Genomic DNA, 18771 nt, shown 5'->3' on the forward strand with positions numbered 1-18771 from the left:
TCAACCTTTTTTCATTTGCAGGCCCCTAAAAAATTTCAAAAAGAGGTGGGGACCCCTTTGGAAATCTTAGCCATAATCTGCAGTCCCCCAGGGGTCTGCAGACCAGGGGCTGAACTCCTGTCCCAGAGCGTGGTGCCCTGTGGGCCTCTGAGCAGATGCCCGGTGCCGCCTCACGCCAACCCCCGTGTCCCCGTAGCACCACCGGACTCCCAGCAAATGGCTTGTGCCACCGGGCGCCAGCAACCATGTGTCCCGTCTTGCACCAGGCAGGCCCCATGGAAACCCCAGCCAGTGTCCCCTGCCGCCAGGCCCCACGGGACCGCCCCCCCCCCCCGGGCTCCCCATGCCCAGGTGCCGCGGGCACCGCCCCGCCCCCGCGACAGGGGATCCCCCCGTGTCATTCAGAAGCGTGAACAACAAAGTCGAGAAGTTCGGGCAAGTCCGGCAGCTGTCGGCACTTTCCGTGGAGAGGAGGCGGAGGCCCCCTCCGTCCCGTCTGCCCCGGTCGGTTACATAAGGGAGACGGCTCTTCCCCCTCCCAGCGCTCGAGCTCTTTCTCTCTGTGTCCTCGCGGAACCCTTCACTCCCCTCTCTACCCACCTCCCCCCCGGCCCGGAACTGTCACGCGGGGGAGGAGCGAGCGCGTGCCCTAGCTGCCTGCCTGCTCCGCCTCCAGAGGGAGTTGTGGCACGTGCTTTTCTGTCGCGCATCCAATACAGCGTAGACGGCTGGCGGGCACGCGCAAGAGTCGCATCCGCTCGTACGTCTTCGACCTGCTGCTGCTCTCAGGAGGCCAAGTTCCCAGGCGCGCATGCTCAGCGGTGGAGCGTTCACTGGCTATATGACTGTATGGGGCGCACGCGCGCCCTCTCTCGTGTCGCCTCTGGCGCGCGCGCTCCGTGGGGCTGGCGCGCGCGCGCTGTTGTTATTGGTGCCGCTGGCGGCGGCTGTTGGAGGGGGAGGGTGGCTCAGGCAGTGAGTTCTTTAAAGATGGCCGGAGCGGCGGCGGCGACCGCGACCCCCGTGTACTGTATGTGCCGGGAGCCCTACGATGTGAGCCGCTTCATGATCGAGTGCGACATCTGCAAGGACTGGTTCCACGGCAGGTAGGGGCCGGGGAGCCCGCGGGGCGAGGAGAGCCCGGGCCGTGGTGGCGGGGGGGGGAATGAGGGGAACAGCCCGGGGGTGGCAGCTACCCCGGTAATAACAACCGCCACCCGCGGGAAACAATGGGGGGCCGCGGACCCCGGCGGGGACCCCTCGCGCCTCTGCGCCCGGACCTCCTGGCAGGGCAGCTGCGAGCGAGCTCCCCCGATGCCTTCTTGCCCCATGCCACCGAGCTGCAGAACCCCGCTCCCCGCCCGGCGCCTCGGCGGGGAGCCGCGTGCGGGGTGCCCGGCCCGGCACTGACGGGGTGTCACCCATAAAAGTAAAGGGAGCAACAGATGAGGGGCTCTCGGGCCGCGGGAGAGCGGGGGGCAGGAGCTGCCCAGAAGTTGAGCGCGCCGGGGGGAGGGGAAAGTGGGTGCTAACTGTTTGTGTGTGTGTGTGTGTGTGGGGGGGGATTCCTCCCCCGCCCCCGGCTGCCTCCGTCCTGCATGGGTGGGGGATGCCGGCCGCTCGGTGGGGGAGATGGGGTGAGGGATAACCTCCTCTTCCCTAGCTGCCTGCCCCGGGCCGGTAGCTCCCGGCTGCGGCCGTGCCTGGGGTTCGTGGCTCACTCTGTGTTTGGGGTCCGTTCCTGCCTTTTCTGGGTTTGACGTTTCTTGTCCGGTCCCAAGCGGCTTTCCCGGCCGCGGCCGGCTCGTGTGTGGTTTGGAAACTGTGCGTGTGCGTGAGAGAGGCCCGAAGCAGCGGCAGCCTGGTGTGTGTGTGTGTGGGGGGGTATTCACGGACATTTAAACAAAGAAACAAGTTGGGGGCTCGGCGACCCAACTGGCTGTTCGGTTCTGACCCCAGCTGCCTGGTTCACGTTTGGCGTCTGGTATTTGTAGAGACCAAGCGCTGAGATATTTACTGAGGAGCCGGTTGTGATTGTAGGAAGTGCGTTTTGATTGACAGCAGGACATTTAAATACCCCCATTTAACAAAAACAGACTCACGATGTAAAGCAGGCTAGACAGGCGAGTGTCCCTCTGCTGGATGTGGATGGTAAGAACGAGCACATTCTTTTAGTGCTCAGTCCAATTTTCTAGATTCAAGGGACACTGGAGGCAGTGACAAGCTCAAAAGTTCTGTGTCCAGTAAATTTAAAAAATCAATTAATTATTCTGTTGCATAGTCAGCTCTGAAACTTTTTATCGGGTTTGTTTGCCCGTTGCAGGTGTACTTGTGTTCTCAGATCCCCAGCATGTGGTCCTGTTGTGAGCAGGGAGTTTGCATTGACAATCTGACAGCAGTTCTGACAGCAGCTGCTGGGTGTAGATTTAGGCCCCACATTTAGGTTTTGTTTGAAAATAAAAAACATTTATGTTAGTAAATTTTTTTTACTGGTGAGGAATATTAATGATTTCAATCCTTTTTTTGTTGTTGACCACGTATCATAGAATTCAATCAGACTTCACTTATATGATCCTTTCACACAAGAGCAAAAGACAGAAAAAACCTGAGAAAATTGGAAAGTGTAGTTCTAAAACCACAAAAATTAGCAAGGGGACTGAGAAAAGGTGTAGGGTTTGAAACTACTTATTTTAGTTGATTAGATTTCAAATTGATAGTGATTACCTCTTTATTCTCCTGCACATACAGAATCTGTTTAGATTTGGAATTGCAGCTTTTTGATGTCATCACCAATTATCTTCCTGCCCTACTATCTGTTAAATAATATTTTATTTGCTCTGCATTTTTCAGAGCACAGTGAGATTGGACCTTTCCTTTGCCTACCTGGTTTGAGAAATTTGTATTAAGCTAAACAATGCATCCTGATACACAGGCCCTTTGATATTTATAATTTTTAATGGGTCGGAGAGGGTTGAGGGGAAGGAATCTTCTGCTCTTTTAAAATTTCTTCTTAAATCGGGATGTACAGTGTTTGCCTAATACCATGAAAGGCAACCTCTCTCCCCTCTGGACCGATCACATCTCAATAAGGCTGTTAGCTAATGAAATATTATGGTAAGTTTTTTTTTTTTTTTTTTTTAAAAAAGGTTCCACACAAGACCACTGCCATGAAGAATTTGTTATTCAGCATCGTGAAGTAGCTGCCTCTTGCTGGTGCTAATTGGAACATTGATAGCATATAGAAAATAGCAGAAAATGGTATGCCATTCTTCTAGCGTCCCAGTTGATTTGGGCATATGGTAGTGTAATACATGTTTTACCAAAATTAAAACTCAAGTCATTTGCTGTATATAAAGTCATAGACACAAATCTTCACACAGTTTAGGGGATAAATTGTAGGTTACCTTTCTAATATAGAAGGGCATGCATACAAGGGTATTGAACCATTATATTTCCTTGGTCATTAATACCAGGCTCGGTGGTGTGTGCCTGTAATCCCAGCTACTTGGGAGGCTGAGGCTGGCAGATCACTCGGGGGTTCTGGACTACGGTGCGCTATGCTGGTCAGGTGTCCAATGCTACTGACAGCGCAGCCAGTAAGTAGCTAAAGGACCGGCTAGAACAGCATGAATGATGTGTTGTGATCGGGCCCTCTCTCTGTAAGGGCTGATGGACTGATCGATCAAGGTGGTCATTAACACTGCAAATAAATCATTGGCATTTAAGTGTTAAATTACTGTAGTCTAGCAGTTTAAGGAAATAAATTTGCCATTTCTGAAACTGCATAATAGAGGTTGTACTATGAGGGAAAGGCTTCTTTGTTGCTAAACAGTCAGAATATAACTGATTTTTGAAATTGTTTGAAAATCCTTTTGTGTTTTTCAATGTTAAGCGTATTGAATAGTGTCTAGTTGATCATCCAAAAGGAGATGCCTATTTCTACAAACTTGGTGCCTTTTACAGCTGAATGTGTTTCTTCCTGGGTCTTTTTTAGATTTAGAAGTTTATATCCTTATCTGTTTAAAATGCTCACAGTTTCACAAATGAAGACCCATTCTTGGTGACCCTATTTCAAAGTGAGTGAGTTATAGAGGGTCATGAAGAGGAAAACTACAGCACCATTTGTATGCATAATGAACATTACTTTTGGTATAACATGAAACTTTAAATGATTAAACTTCAGTTTTGGTCATCTCTGAATTCACAGCATTGATTTGCAGTTCTCACCCTCAGAAATTTAATTCCATATTTAATCTAACCTGTTGAAAAGAAGTAACTTCATGTCCATTCTGGTGAGAATTATTACCAGTACAGAATTCTGCCATTTAGTTTTCAGTTATGCCTACAGTCTTTTCCAAATGTGTGTCTGTGGTGACAGTTCATTTGAAAAGGTAGAATGTTCATGTATTTTGTACTTTGAGGACTGGTTAGTAAAAGTGCAGAGGCCTCAAGGTCTCTTCTGCCTTTTAGAAGACTTCCTTATATCAAATCTCAGGTCTAAGCCTAAATCAAGAGATTGCACTTATTCTAACTTGTAAAAAAATTATTCATTAGAATAACTATAGTCTATAGAGTCCGAGGATGGTAAATATCTGCTTCCAGATATTAAGATAAAAAGAAAAGGAGTACTTGTGGCACCTTAGAGACCTACCAATTTATTTGAGCATAAGCTTTCGTGAGCTACAGCTCACTTCATCGGATGCATCACAAAAGCTTATGCTCAAATAAATTGGTTAGTCTCTGAGGTGCCACAAGTACTCCTTTTCTTTTTGCGAATACAGACTAACATGGCTGTTACTCTGAAACCAGACATTAAGATGTTATCAGAACCATTCATTTAATACAATATCGACCTCAAAACCAGTTTTGTGTGTTCCCATGGCTGTTAGGATATATGATGTTAATGCTAATTACAATATTTGGCAGATTGAGGATGAGATTTCTTCATTCTTGGTTGAGCAGAGAGAACGTTATGGTGACTTTCTCTTTTGAAATCACTGTCTGGTGTGAAGGCCCCACCCTCAGAATGCAAGGTGGTGGTGGTGGGAAGTGCCTTTTGGAATGCCATTCCTTCTCTAGCCTGTCATGGATGCTTTCAAAAAGAGGTTGGACACTCACCTGTGTCCATTCTGACAATTTATGGATGCTGACAAAGAGAAAGTTACAAATAAAGTTATGAAAGGAGACGTTTAATTGGCCAGGAAAGGTTCAAACTGTGTGGGTATCTGGTGTGATTACGAGGGCAGGATAAATTAACTACCGGTAATTTTCCCTTCCAGAAATTACTCCTGTTGAAATGGGAATGTTACCTTAAATTTTAATTAAAAAATGTAAATTAAATCACTCCAAATTTAGAAATCTATGGCTCTCAGCTAAGTTTTCATAACTCACATTTCCCACATTTGTTGCTGTAGTTAACAAGTGAGTTTTTGCTTTTAGGTTCTGATTGACTTTGTTTCTGTGGAAACTGATGTTAGACTGGAAAAAGTAAGGTGGGGGAAGGTTTCTTAAACTTATTTTCTCTAATTTAGTACTGTTTCCACAGAAGCAAGATAGAAATTCCCGACTCTGTTGTAGTTCAAAAAGGCTATGTCTGTCTCACTCCCACCCCCGAATAAAAACTGTTTTTCTGTTGGCTTTACAATTTTTTAAAAACAAGCCTCCCCATTTTAATAGCTCACTTCAGACTAGTACTTGGAACATTTGGTATCTGATTCCAGCCCTAACACAAATTTCCTAACTGAGAACAAGTTGTTCTCTTTGCCTCAGTTCCCCTTCTGTGACATGGCTTCTCTTGTCAGAATAAATTCATTAATCTGCGTGAAGCGCTCCTATACAACAGTGTTGAGTGCTATAGAAAAGTCTAATTCTTGGAATTGTGTGGATATCTGTTTTGAGTGCAGTTGTCTTGACATACAAATTGGTCAAACACCAGTTTGTGCTGTGTTTGGAAGCAATGCGTTATGTTGCCCTTAACATCAATAGTATGTTCCCAATTCTGATATTTGATTTTTTTAAAAGCCCCTGCTCCTTGAGTTATGTGACAATGAGAATCTGACTTCCCTTTTTTTTTAAAAATTAAACTTCTAGACATCATTTTGGGGGTGAGGGGTCCTGAAAATGTGAACACTAAAGGCTCAACTCAGAAGGTAAATAAAGACTCTGAAGTTTATTTTTTTTAACTTATGATTTTTTTAAAGCTACTCACGACTGAAGCCTTACTCACAATTTTTGAATCCTTAGATTGGACAATAATGTCAACATTTTGTTTCAGTGAATGTTTTTATAATATTCTTAATTACAGTGGGAGGACAATAAGGTGATTTCATTATGCTAAAGTAGGTGGTGATTAATTAGGGACCTTGAGTTTTTAATAGTGCCTTTCATGTGAGAAGAATCAAAGTATCTTGTATACATAGGAATCACTTTATCCATTACTGAGTGTTCTGGGATGAAATATAGCTGCTGTTTAACAATGTATAACAGTGCAAAGTTTAGGACAGGAAGTGAAGAATACTATATCCAATTAAAATCTGTCAGAGAATCTAGGTAGACAGAACTCAGTTTTCCAGACTAGAATCAGTCCAGGACATATTGAGCGTACTGTATAATATGTTTGTTAGAACGTTGGTAGTATGTAATACAGTACAAATGAATTATGTAAATAAAAAGATTCCAGGATTGTCACTCTGAAGCCTAGAATGTTCAAATCAGTGTGAAGTGATGGAAACATCTACAAGCATCGTTGAGAGTTCTTTGTTTAGAATATTACCAGGTTCAACTGTTACAGGAATTCACAGTCTGTTACTATCCAATTAAGTTCTAAGCCATTTTCTGTTTTTTGACACTTTCTGAATTGGATTTGTACAACAGCATGGGTTTTTACATAGTTACCTATACTATGCTGCTTAAAAGAGTTTGTTTTAGAATTATTGGTTGAAGCAGTTTAGTTGTAATCTAGATGGTATTTAATTGCTCTGTATCAATCATACTGTTAGCCTTGCCTGTTTAGCGTACCCATTTGAAAAAATAAAGAAGCATAATTTAACTTGGTAATCACTTCTTATAGAAAATGTTAAGTGAGTTTGTGAAGGCAGTTCCTGTAAAGTGCTAAGTATGAAATTTAACTTGTTAGTAGAGAATTTGTATTGCATCACCCTCTAGATAAGTTACTTAGAAAATGTTCCAGTACATTACCTTCCTGTTTGGTTTCTTTGACATGCAATTAATTTGACTGAAGAACTGAAGTCATGGTTTATAAAGGTGCTCTTATTTTCGTGGATGTAGGTCGTGTTGTTCTTTTAATGAATCCAATATTTTTATGTCCTTAATTGTGTATGTAATGGGATCCCTTGTTGGATGGTCCTTAATTCTTAGGATAGAGCAGTGATGGGCAACCTGCGGGCCACATGTGGCCCATCAGGGTAATCCACTGGTGGGCCGTGAGACATTTTGTTTACGTTTACCATCCGCAAACATGGGCCCCCTGCAGCTGCCAGTGGCCGCTGTTCACCGTTCCCAGCCAATTGGAGCTGCGGGAAGTGGCGGGCTGCTGGGATGGGCTGGCTGCTCAGGGCTGGGGCAGGGGGTTGGGTGCAGGAGGAGGCGGGGTGCTGGGCTACAGGATGGAGTGGGGGGTGTGGTCACTGGCTGCGTGATGCTTACCTTGGGTGGCTTCTAGTTGGCGGTGCAGTGGGGCTAAGGCCTGGCCCCGCGCTGCTCCCGGAAGCATCTGGCACGTCTCTGCGGCCCCTCGTGGGGGAGGGGGATCGGGTCGGGGCTCCATGCACTGCCCCTGCCTGCAGGCACCGCCCCCACAGCTCCCATTGGCTGCAGTTCCCAGCCAATGGGAGCTGTGGAGCCGGCATTCTGGGAGGGGCGGGGGGGACAGCATAAGGAGAACTCCCTCCCCCTCCCCCTGGGAGGGGAGGGCTGCAGGGATATGTTGGCCACTTCTGGGAGCGGTGTAGGGTCAGGGCAGGCAGGGAGCACTACTGGACTTTTAGTGACGTAAAATCTCATGATTTGGCTTCAGTAGCCTCTGGGAGATAGTCTGATTCCACGAGACTCCTGGCAAAACCGGGAGGTTGGCAACCCTACTTTGCACATGCTTATTAAGCAAACACTTTGCCTGTTGTACAAATACTTGTACTTTCTAGTATATTGTTCTTTCTTTTCAGAACCATGTCTAAACCATTTTGACTAACTTGTAAAGATTTCCATATATTCATTTCACAGGCTTGAAAAGTAATGTTCTACAGTCTAAAAAAAAATTTATTCATTTAATAACAGAATTCCAGTCAGCTATGAGACAATAGCAAATTGCCACTGACCTGTTTAGTGATACGGAAGAACTATTAAGTTGTTTTGGTGAAGTATTTAGGGAATTTAAAATTGTTGAACCATTTCTCATATCTACCAGTCTTTTTTCCATATTGTGTCATTGGCAAATTAATACACAGAACTAACTTATATTTTAGAAGTTTCAAGTGTCTTTGGATGTGTGTCTGCTTCATGCCAGTAACATGGGTTTAAATGGATAGTTCTGTTTTTCCAGGTCAGATCTGCTTTGAATTGAATTAATACTTTCTCTCCATTACTTTGACATTAAGTAAAGTAGATTTTCTTGCTGAAAATGTTGAGTTCATTCTTGCTCTGCAGGGCATAAGTGCTTAGGTTTGCCACAAAAGCAAAAAGCTTCTGTAGAAGATCATTCTACATTTATTGTAAAAGTCAAATGCAGAGAGTCAAAATATTCTAAATTTTAAATATGTTGTAGTATTTTCATTTGAAATTCAGTTGACAGATGGCAGCTAGCCTGCTAAACTTATTCCTACATTTAATTATGTTGTTTCTATTTACATTAATGTTTTGTTTTAAAAACACTATGCATGAAATTGGGGGGAGGGAAAGAAAACATTGAGAATTGAAGTTTTTCATGTTCCTTTTTTTTTAAAGACAGATTTGATTTGGTCTGGATCATTCTAGAACAGGGGTTCCCAAACTTGATCTGTGGCTTGTTCAGGTCCCTGGCGGGCGGCGAGATGGTTTGTTTACCTGAGTGTCCACAGGTACGGCCACTTGCAGCTCCCAGTGGCTGCATTTCGCAGTTCCCAGCCAATGGGCGCTGTGGGAAGCGGTGGCCATTTCATAGGAGTGGAGAGTTAGATCATGTGCCATGTCTTAGGGCTTGTCCACACAGCATGTTACTGTGTGGCAAGCCAGGGTATGATTCTGTAACACACCAGCTTGCTGTGCAGTGATGTCCTGTGTGGACACTGCTATACAGTGCAGTAAAAGTTCTTGGGGCATGGTTTGGTGTCATACTACTCTTCAAAGTAGTATGCCAAACTGAACTCTGGGACTTTCACTGCGCTTGTAGCAATGTCCATATGGGACACTACTTCATGGTAAGATGGTGTGCTACAGAGTCACACCCTAGCTTGCTGCTTTGTAAATTGCTGTGTAGACAAACTCTCGCTCTAAGGCACGAATGTCAAACCATGGGTTGGATTCATCCTCTTGGATATGTGGCCTCCATGACCTATCAGATTCTGTGGAATCCAAGCTTCTGCTTTCAAAATGAGTTTTTAGCACTCACGGTTGCAAAGAATACCTTCCTAACATGAACTGTGTAATCAATGCAATGTTATATTTCTGAGTCTGCAGACAGCCCAGAACAAGATGTGTGTAGGACAACTAATCTTACTGGAATGTTAACTCTGTCAGTGATGACACTGTTATATAACTGTTGCCTGTTTAATAGCTGATCATGTTTAGTGGCTAGAATGAGGAATAGTATAGGAGTGAATCCTATGGCAGGTGAAAATTGGGAAGGACATCTAGAAAGAACAGCGAAAAGACATACATTGAAAAATGTGCCAGAGGGAAATCAGCTAGATCTAGGGTAATAGCTCCAGTACCTTTGTTGCTCATATCTTTGTCAAGCACTAGCACAGTGAAAATTACATTAATCTAGGCAATTTCACAGCTGCCCATAGGGCTCTGAAATGTTCGTCCATTTTTTTCTCAAATGTTTAAAAAGAAAATAGTTTTAATCTCATTCAAAATTTTTCATTTTTGTTGGCAAAAAATTGAGATGCAAACTTTGTTTTCCTTTTTCTCACTCTCCCCACCATTCCCCTTTTCCCCACTGGAAAAGGGGAAGGGGCAATTTTACAAGGTTTAAAAAATAATGGAGGGAAAAAATTCAAAAGTTTAAAATAAATTCAGGTTCTTGATGAAAATATTTGTCAAATTTTGACCAGTCCTCCCTTTGAATAGCAGTGAAACTTTAGGAGTTGTCTACATGAACGCTTAGTTTGCAGCAAGCTAGGGTGTAAATCTGCTTGGCACTAGCCTGCGCATACACGAAGTGTAGGGTTGCCAACTTTCTACTTGCACAAAACTGAACACTCTGGCCCCACCCATGCCATGCCCCTCACCTGAGCCCCCGCCCATGCCACGCCCATTTTCCGAGGCCCCACCCTACGCTCACTCCTTCCCCCTCCCTCTGTCGCTCGCTCTCCCCACCCTCACTTACTCTCTCATTTTTAATGGGGTGTGGGAGGGGGTGAGGGCTCTGGGATGGGGCCAGAAATGAGGGGTTCGGGGTGTGGGAGGGGACTTCGGGCTGGGGTAGGGGGTTGGGGTGTGGGAGGGCTCTGATGTGAGGCCAGGGATGAGGGATTTGGGATGCAGGAGGGGGCTCCGGGCTTGGGCGCAGGGGTGTGTGTGAGGGTTCTGGCTGGGGGTGCACTCTGGGGTGGGGCTGGGGATGAGGGGTTTGGGGTGCAGGAAGTGCTCTGGGATGGGACTGAGGGGTTCGGAGGGCAGGAGGGGGATCAGGGCTGGGGCAGGGGGCTCGGGCCTGAGAGAGAGTTAGGGGTGCAGGCTCTGGGCAGTGTTTACCTCAAGCAGCTCCCGGAAGCAGTGGCATGTCCGTTCTACAGCTCCTAGGTGGAGGCGCGGCCGGGCGGCTCTGCCCGCTGCCCTGTCCACAGGCGCTACCCCTCTAGCTCCCATTGGCTGTGGTTCCTGGTCAATGGGAGCTGTGGGGGCAGCGCTTAGGGCAGGGGCAGCACGCAGATCCCCCTGGCTACCCCTACCTGTAGGAGCTAGATTGGGGATATGCTAGCTGCTTCCTGGGAGCCACGTAGCGTGGAGGGGAGCAGGGAGCCTACCACACCCACCGTGCGGCACCGCCAACCAGACGGTCAAAAGCCGGTCAGCAGTGCTGACCTGAGCCGTCAGGATCCCTTTTCGATCAGGTGTTGTGGTCAAAAACGGGACACCTGGTCACCCTAACTAAGTGTCTGTGTGGACCCTGCTGCAGTGCACTAGAAGTTCTCCTATGCACTTTAATCTATTCTGCTTGAAACGGGAATAGATCAGAGAGCATTACAGAACTTTTAGTGTGTGGCAGCAGGGTCCAAACGGACACTTAGTTTGTGGGGAGGCTAGTGTGGGGTAGATTTAAACCCTAGCTTTCTGCAAACTAACCATTCATATAGGCAAGCCCTTATTGGTTTGTCAGTTTTACACTGCTGCTGTTTCAAAAACATGTGTGGGTAGCAGCCTAGGCACTTGTAATCCCCACAAGCTCAGTTTGACTGTGAACTTTAGACTCTTCACTGACATAATAAAGATTAGAAATCCATGATTAATACCTACATCACCTTTCAAAGTTGTTAGTGATTGGACTGTCTGTGTTGGACCGTACAGACTTGCTTAGGATGTGCATATATATTAAATAATACAAAAATGTAATTGTAAAATTTCAAAAACATTCAAAAGCATTAGTCCGGTGGTCCCCAAAAGTTTTACCTTGCCCCCGCCCTTGCCCCTGTCCATACCTGTTCCCCGGGGCCAGGAGCAGGGTCATGGCTCTGGGAGGGGGAGAAACGGACAGAGGCAAGGGGGCTGAGGCTGGGGCCGTAGCTGGGGGTTGGTGCAGGGGTGGTAGTCAGTGTCCCTTGGGGACTGGCCTGGGCCCCAGCCACACCCCCCAAACATTCCTCCGTGCATCCCTGGGGCGCGGGTGTGCCCACAGATTTGGGACCTATGCATTTGTTCTTATCAGAGATTATGTTCGATTTTGAATTTCTAGGTCAAATTGAGCTATCCTAGGATAAAAATATTGCAATATTTTTCAAACAGTGAAGAGATGAAAATTCTATTTTATGAATCACTTGTCCAGTTTACTTTCTTGCTTTGCTAAAAATATTCTTTTGACAATGAAATGCTTCTAGTGGCTGGTCCACATAGAAGATGGCCGCCTACTAGCAGGTGCTCTGTTAGCTCAAATGTTAGAGTATTCCTTCATGTACTCCTTTTAAGCTAATTCCTTCAGGCCTTGTCCACTTTTGAAAGTTGTACTGGAATAACTGTCAATGAGGGGTTCTAGTTTATTTTTTTTAAAAACCTCCATAGCTATACTGTTATAAACTCTGCGTGGACACAGTTGTACTGATACAGAAGTGCCACTTCCTGTACTGGACTAAGCACCTTTGTACTGACATAACTGTGTCCATACTCAGTGGTGATGGGATTTATTCTACTTAACTATACTAGTGTAGTTCAAGTGGTACAGTTTATTTGTAGACAACGGCTTGGTCTCTGTCCCATGTCCACAATCTCACTCTTTCCTCTTTCCTTGGCTTGAAACCTAAGTCCTTATGTACGTGCACAAGTTGCACCATTTAAAATAAAATGTTTTTAAAACTGATTAAGTTAAACTTATGCAAAAGACACTGTGGATGCTCTTATTTTGGCATAAATCAGGTTTATTTCTTTTCAGCTGTTGACTCAAGGTAAAACAAAAGACAGTATGGCCACTTCTTTTGGTTTAAATCAAGCCCTCTTTTGATCAGTTTAATTTAATCAATTAAAAAAAATTTAATGGTTCAACTTCTTTGTGTAGATAAAGCCTAAGCCTACTACAGTAGAACTCCAGAGTTACAAGCAGGTGGGTTCTAGCTCACGAAAGCTTATACCCTAATAAATTTGTTAGTCTCTAAGGTGCCACAAGAACTCCTGTTTTTTTCTGAACAGAACGTTATGGTAGTTCTTTCAAAAATTTACATCTGACCATTGACTTAATACAGCTTTGAAAGTTTACTATGCAGAAGAAAAATGCTACTTTTAACCATCTTAATTTAAATGAAACAAACACAGAAGCAGTTTCCTTACCTGGTGAAATCTTTTATTAACTTTTTTTTTTAAAGTAGTTTGTTTAACACAGGTTTCAGAGTAACAGCTGTGTTAGTCTGTATTCGCAAAAAGAAAAGGAGTACTTGTGGCACCTTAGAGACTAACCAATTTATTTGAGCATAAGCTTTCGTGAGCTGCTCACGAAAGCTTATGCTCAAATAAATTGGTTAATCTCTAAGGTGCCACAAGTACTCCTTTTCTTTTTGTTTAACACAGTACTCTATTGTATTTGCTTTCTTTTTTTGTCTCTGCTGCCGCCGGGTTGCCTACTTCTGGTTCCAAATGATGTGTGTGGTTGATTGGTCAGTCTATAATTCTGGTGTTCGTAACTCCTGAGGTTCTGCTATATTGTGGATGAAATATACTTCCAGAGCTGTGTCCTTAAAGACGGTGCCATTTTACTTTGCATTGACATGTCTTTTCTTCTTCATCAGTAAATCAGCTTCCTACCCATGCTAATCAGTATTAACCACCCACAAATAAAATCAGTTTTGATATTTTTCTCTCCATCACATACAACTCCAATTAATCAATCCTGGACTGCTTCCTAAATAAAACAAAAAAAACTGAGTTTTTTATCCTAACTACACCCCAGAATAAATTAATTCTGCACTCACCCTTATTCATAAATAAATGAACGAGAAGGAGCTCTCACCTTTCCCTACAAATGAAGGAATTGCTAAGCCTCTCTGTTTTTCTTGGCTCTACTGCTGTTACCATCCTGGACTCCAAGGAAGCTTTCTGCCTCTCAATCCATCTTACCTAAGAGTGAGCTGAGGTGTGCTAGACAGAAAATTGTGGGCTGTGTTATCTGCCCAGCAGCTATTGATGTCTGGCTGCTCACTCTAAAGGCAGTGCTGCTGCAAGCAGCAGCACACAAGTAAATGTGGCAGTGCCATACCATGCCACCCTTACTACTTCACCTTCTCAGAGCTGGGTGGCCGGAGAGCAGTGGCTGTGCCCCCATCCCCACGAGAACCCCAGTTCCCTTCATACCCACCCAGCACTCACAAGAACTCCATCTACTTCTGCCAACTCATCCCGCTCCCCTCTGCTCTGCAAAAAAGCCCCGCATATCCTAGACCAGGGGTCCAAACATGTGGCCTGCAGGCTGCATGTGGCCCGCAGTTATTTGCTGTGGCCTGCCAGTCATTTGCTGTGCCGCCCCGCCCCAGTTATTTCCTGAGGCCGCCAAGCTCCCCTCCCCCCCAGCACACCATGTCCCCACTCCTCTGCCTACCTCCAGGTGCTTCCCACCATCAAACAGCTGTTTGGCAACGCTTAGTGCTTTCCGGGGGGGGGGGGGGGAGGAGCGGGGAGCCATGTGCTCAGGAGAGGAGGTCGAGAAGAGGTGGGGTGGGGATTTGGGGAAGGGATTGGAATGGGGGCAGGGAAGGGGTGGGAAGAGGCAGGGCTGGGCCTCATGGAAGGGGTGGAGTGGGGGTGGGGCCGGGGGCACTGTGGGAGGGTGTCAGTGATGCAGCCCTCGGGCCAATGTACTAGTCCTCATGTGGCCCTTGGGGTGATTTGAGTTTGAGATCCCTGTCCCTAGACCCACATCCGCAGCCCATCATGTAGCTCAGAAACTAGGTCCCTTAAGGCGCGGAGCCTACAGCCCCAACCCATGCACCCTGCCCATATCCAGACCCCTCCCCCCCCGACTCACACAGCTTCTACGCTCCCTTGGATTGGCCATAACTTATCCTCCTCCCCCAGCACCTGTTATGGCAGGTACCTTTAGCCATAGCCCCAAGAATGGAGCCAAACCCAACCTAAAGATGTCCTGGAAGGAGGCGGGGAACCCCTCTGACAACCTTCACAGAGACTCGGTGTGGCCAACTGCTCCAAAGAGATACACGTAGTTTCTCTCTGCTGCCTGAATGGTCCACCTCTTATTGCACTTTAGCTGTCCAAGTCAGCGTGGCTCCCTCCCAGGGAGGGTGTTTAAATGTGTGTCCCCTGGTTGCTAGTAAGCCGGTGCAAAGAGCAATAGGCGTTGTGAGTGGAGGCCAGACCAGGAGCTCCACCTCCTCTGCAAGATTGCACCACATGCACGAGAATCTGGGATCCCTTGCCATATCCTCAGGCACTCCCAAGCCACTGTGTGTGTGTGTGTGTGTGTGGTTCAAGTAGGTTGTACATATCAGCCCCTGTAGCTGCCAGCAGCAATAGAAAAGTAAGGGTGGTAATATCATACTATGCCACCCTTACTTCTGCGTAAAGTTTGACCTTTGTTCAGGGAGGGGTGGCTATGGGGCGGGGATGGCAAAGGAAAATTTTGGAGTGGCTATAGCCCTTGCAAGTCCCCCACCCCCAGTGTCGCCCCTATTGCAGTATAAAACAAGAGAGTTGATCTCTGTGGTACTCCGAACACAAACCATTTAGACATTTATAAGACTGTTAAAAGACTTCCAGAAAAAAGCTAGCCGACACTGCTCTCTATCCACCCAGTACTGAAGGCAGGGCAGAGAGCAGCGGCTGCTGGCCAGGCACCCAGGTCTGAAGGGAGAAAGAAAATGGGGTTGCTGGCTGCAGATGACAGGTGGTCACTCGTCACAGTTTCTTCATAGTTAAATTATAGGGGGAAACGTTCCATGGCCTCTGCAAGTAGTTGCTTGTGACAGATGGTCTCTCTTCAGAGGTGGTCACTAAGGCAGGTTTTACTGTACTGTAGCATGGTCTGCATACAGAAGAGAAGGTTCTTCTTCAAGTAGTATCCCTATGGGTGCTCCACTGTAGGTGTGCTTGTATCCTGCACCGCTGATCAGAGAACGTTGGTAGCAGTGTCTGTTAAGCCTGCACATGTGCTGTCTCTCCTCATGTCTTGCCACGAGGCTAGTCAGCATGCGTGGGCTAACCTCACTCAGTTCCTTCTCAACCACCCTTGGCTAGCGACGGAGCTATTCACAGTCCATTACGACCATTGCTTTCGATTTTGCATTTCTGTAGTTAGTTGGCCTCCTAGTACCTAGTGTAGTTATAGTGATAGTTTTCTCCCTTTTTATCTTTTCCCTCTTAAAAAAACAAATAAAGAAAAAAACCCATCATTTTTCCTGCTTTTTTCTCCTGGTTGGGGACCCTTCCCCCAATGGGGTATGCCTCGTTCATGGGACTTCAAGAAATGCCTTTCTTGCAAAGAGGCGATCCCTGTTGCAGACAAGCACTCCCAGTGCATACACTTGGGGAAGGCTACATTCAGCAAAAGTGTGATCTCTGCCAGCAACTCAGGCCCAGGTCTTGTAAGGATAGAAAGGTCAGATGGAAGATCATGTTAATGGAGGCGGCTCTCTGGACCCTTGCCACAAGGTACCTGGCAGACGTGCATCTTCCCCACAGCCCTCAACATCTAAATGCTGTTGATTGAAGAAACAAGCCACTGACCCCTCTCGTAAATCGTTGAAAAAGAGAACGGGAAGTCCCCATAATGAGTCTTGAGATAGCCACAGACTGTTTCCAGCACGCTTGGTTTCCTTGGTACCGACACCACCGTGACAATCCCAACCTGGTATCCATGGCTTGCAGAAATCTACAGTGGCAGGTACCATTGACAAGCGTACGAACCTGATGGGCACGGGCATAGAGTCAATGGTGCTGAGGGACATGGACAGGAATAAGCACTCTGCGAAGAAGTCATTGCTGGTACGCGATTCTCCAACAGTACAGTCATTGACTCCTTATCCAGCCACCAGAGCAACTGGCACAGGCAAGATTCTCATCCCTCCCCCACCTCTCTCTGGTACCTCTAATGGCACTGAGTCAGTACCGCCAGTATTCCGACACTCAAGGGACCTTTGTGTATCAGATGTACTGGAGTCTCTTCTTCTCTGTACCGGCTCTGCCCAGCACTACCCCACTATCCTGCCATGCTCCCTCTCCCCCCTCTAGTGAGGGTTTAGATAGCGAACTGGAGGAGGTGGTGTCACAGTATTCCTCCCAAGTGTGCCCAATATCAACAGAGCACTCAGGCACACTCTCGGACGGCCCCACCACCGCCATCTTGATACAGCCACCCATGGGCACTGAGCTCGGTGCCACCACCACCCCAGTGGCCATACTGGGACTCTTGGGCTGCATATAGCTACCATGCCTCTCGAGCTTTTAGGCCCACCCAAGAACCCTTGAGGTGCACCACTTCTGTTTCCGTATCCAGAGTTTCAGAACCTCCAGAAGAAATCGTGGAGGAACAGGAGGGCAGTGTTGAGGAAGAGGTTGACCCTGTCATGTCTCCCTGGATGAGGCAGTCATGCCTCCCCCACCATCTCTGGCGGATGACTTTCACCTCTTCCAGGACCTGGCAGAGGGTGGCAAATACCACTAGAAGAAGTCAAGGACACCCACCACCATCATCTCCTTGACACTCCATCTTCCTCCTCAAAAATTGCTCTACCCATTAACGAGATAATTCTGGACCCTGCAACAACTATTTGGCAAACCTCAGCATTGGTGGCACCTGCCTGAGAGCAGGCAGACAAAAATATTATGTCCCAGTGAGAGAGACTGAATTCCTCTTCTTCCACCCTTCACCCAACTCCATTGTGATGGATGCTATTAATTCCTACAGCTGTCAATACCAGATGAGGTCCACTGCCTATGATAGGGACTGGAAGTGCTTGGAACTTTTGGGGAGGAAGGAATACTCCTTGACCGTGCTTCAGTTTCAAATTGCCTCAACATCTATGAGGCAAAGGGTTCTACTCAGCGCTTACCTTAGGTGGTTCCCAGAAGTGACCAGTACGTCCCTCTGGCTCGAAGGCGCACGGGCAGCCAGGCAGTTCTCCGCACTGCCCCAGTCCACAGGCACCACAACCACAGTTCCTAGCCAATGGGAGCTGGGGAGCTGGCACTCTGGGTAAGGGCAGCGTGTGGAGTCTCTATTGCCTGGCTGCCCCTGTGCCTACGGGCTGCAGGAACATGCTGCTGCTTCCAGGAGCCATGCAGAGCTAGGGTAGTCAGGGAGCCTACCTTGGCTCCACTGTGCCGCCAACCGGACTTTTAATGGCCTGGTCAGGGGTGCTGACTGGAGCTGCCAGGGTCCCTTTTCGACCAGGTGTTCCAGTCGAAAAATGGACACCTGGCAACCCTACAATCTGGATGTAAGTTGAGGATGGAAGAGCTTGAATCTGGTGGCAACCAAGATGTCTGAGCACCAGAAGGCCTGCTGATCCTTCTGAACAATTTATAAATCCACCTATATTTTTGCAAAGCTCCCATGCTTGCTTTCCCTGATAAAGCTACATAGTTTAGAGATAATAGGGGCCCTTAGCAGTATCTAAAATAGACTGAACTTGTACTGTTGTGTCTTAAATTGTTGGCACATAGTTTCCTCCTTTGATTCTGTCTGTTCAGCAGTTTGTCTAAATGGAGGAAGTTTTGTAAAGAAACCCGTTATGACTTTGCAAGTGACACAGTGCTAAGGGTTTGAGACCAGACTTTTTTCCAGGTTCAGGATGACTTCCTTAGCATGTCTGAGTGATATCTGTCATAGCAGGTCTGAGGTCTGTTTATACTATCACACACATTACATTTTTGGTAACTAGGTCTGATGCCCATTACAGGATC

The 18771-nt window shown here is 46.7% G+C and overlaps 1 protein-coding gene across 3 annotated transcripts in view; it reads left to right on the forward strand.

Annotated features, from left to right (window-relative positions):
• The first annotated feature begins 963 nt into the window (after positions 1-963).
• KDM7A (lysine demethylase 7A) overlaps positions 964-18771 on the forward strand; it is a 96921-nt gene continuing 79113 nt past the window's right edge. For all 3 annotated transcript variants that reach the window (XR_013347310.1, XM_077828236.1, XM_077828250.1), the window contains exon 1: positions 964-1106. Coding sequence is in view for 2 of the 3 variants with exons in the window: in XM_077828236.1 (XP_077684362.1) it covers positions 991-1106 (116 nt within the window). In the remaining variant the exon portion in view is untranslated. The remainder of the gene's footprint in view (positions 1107-18771) is intronic.

Source organism: Eretmochelys imbricata, chromosome 1, assembly GCF_965152235.1.
Source record: "Eretmochelys imbricata isolate rEreImb1 chromosome 1, rEreImb1.hap1, whole genome shotgun sequence".
NCBI lineage: Eukaryota > Metazoa > Chordata > Testudines > Cheloniidae > Eretmochelys > Eretmochelys imbricata.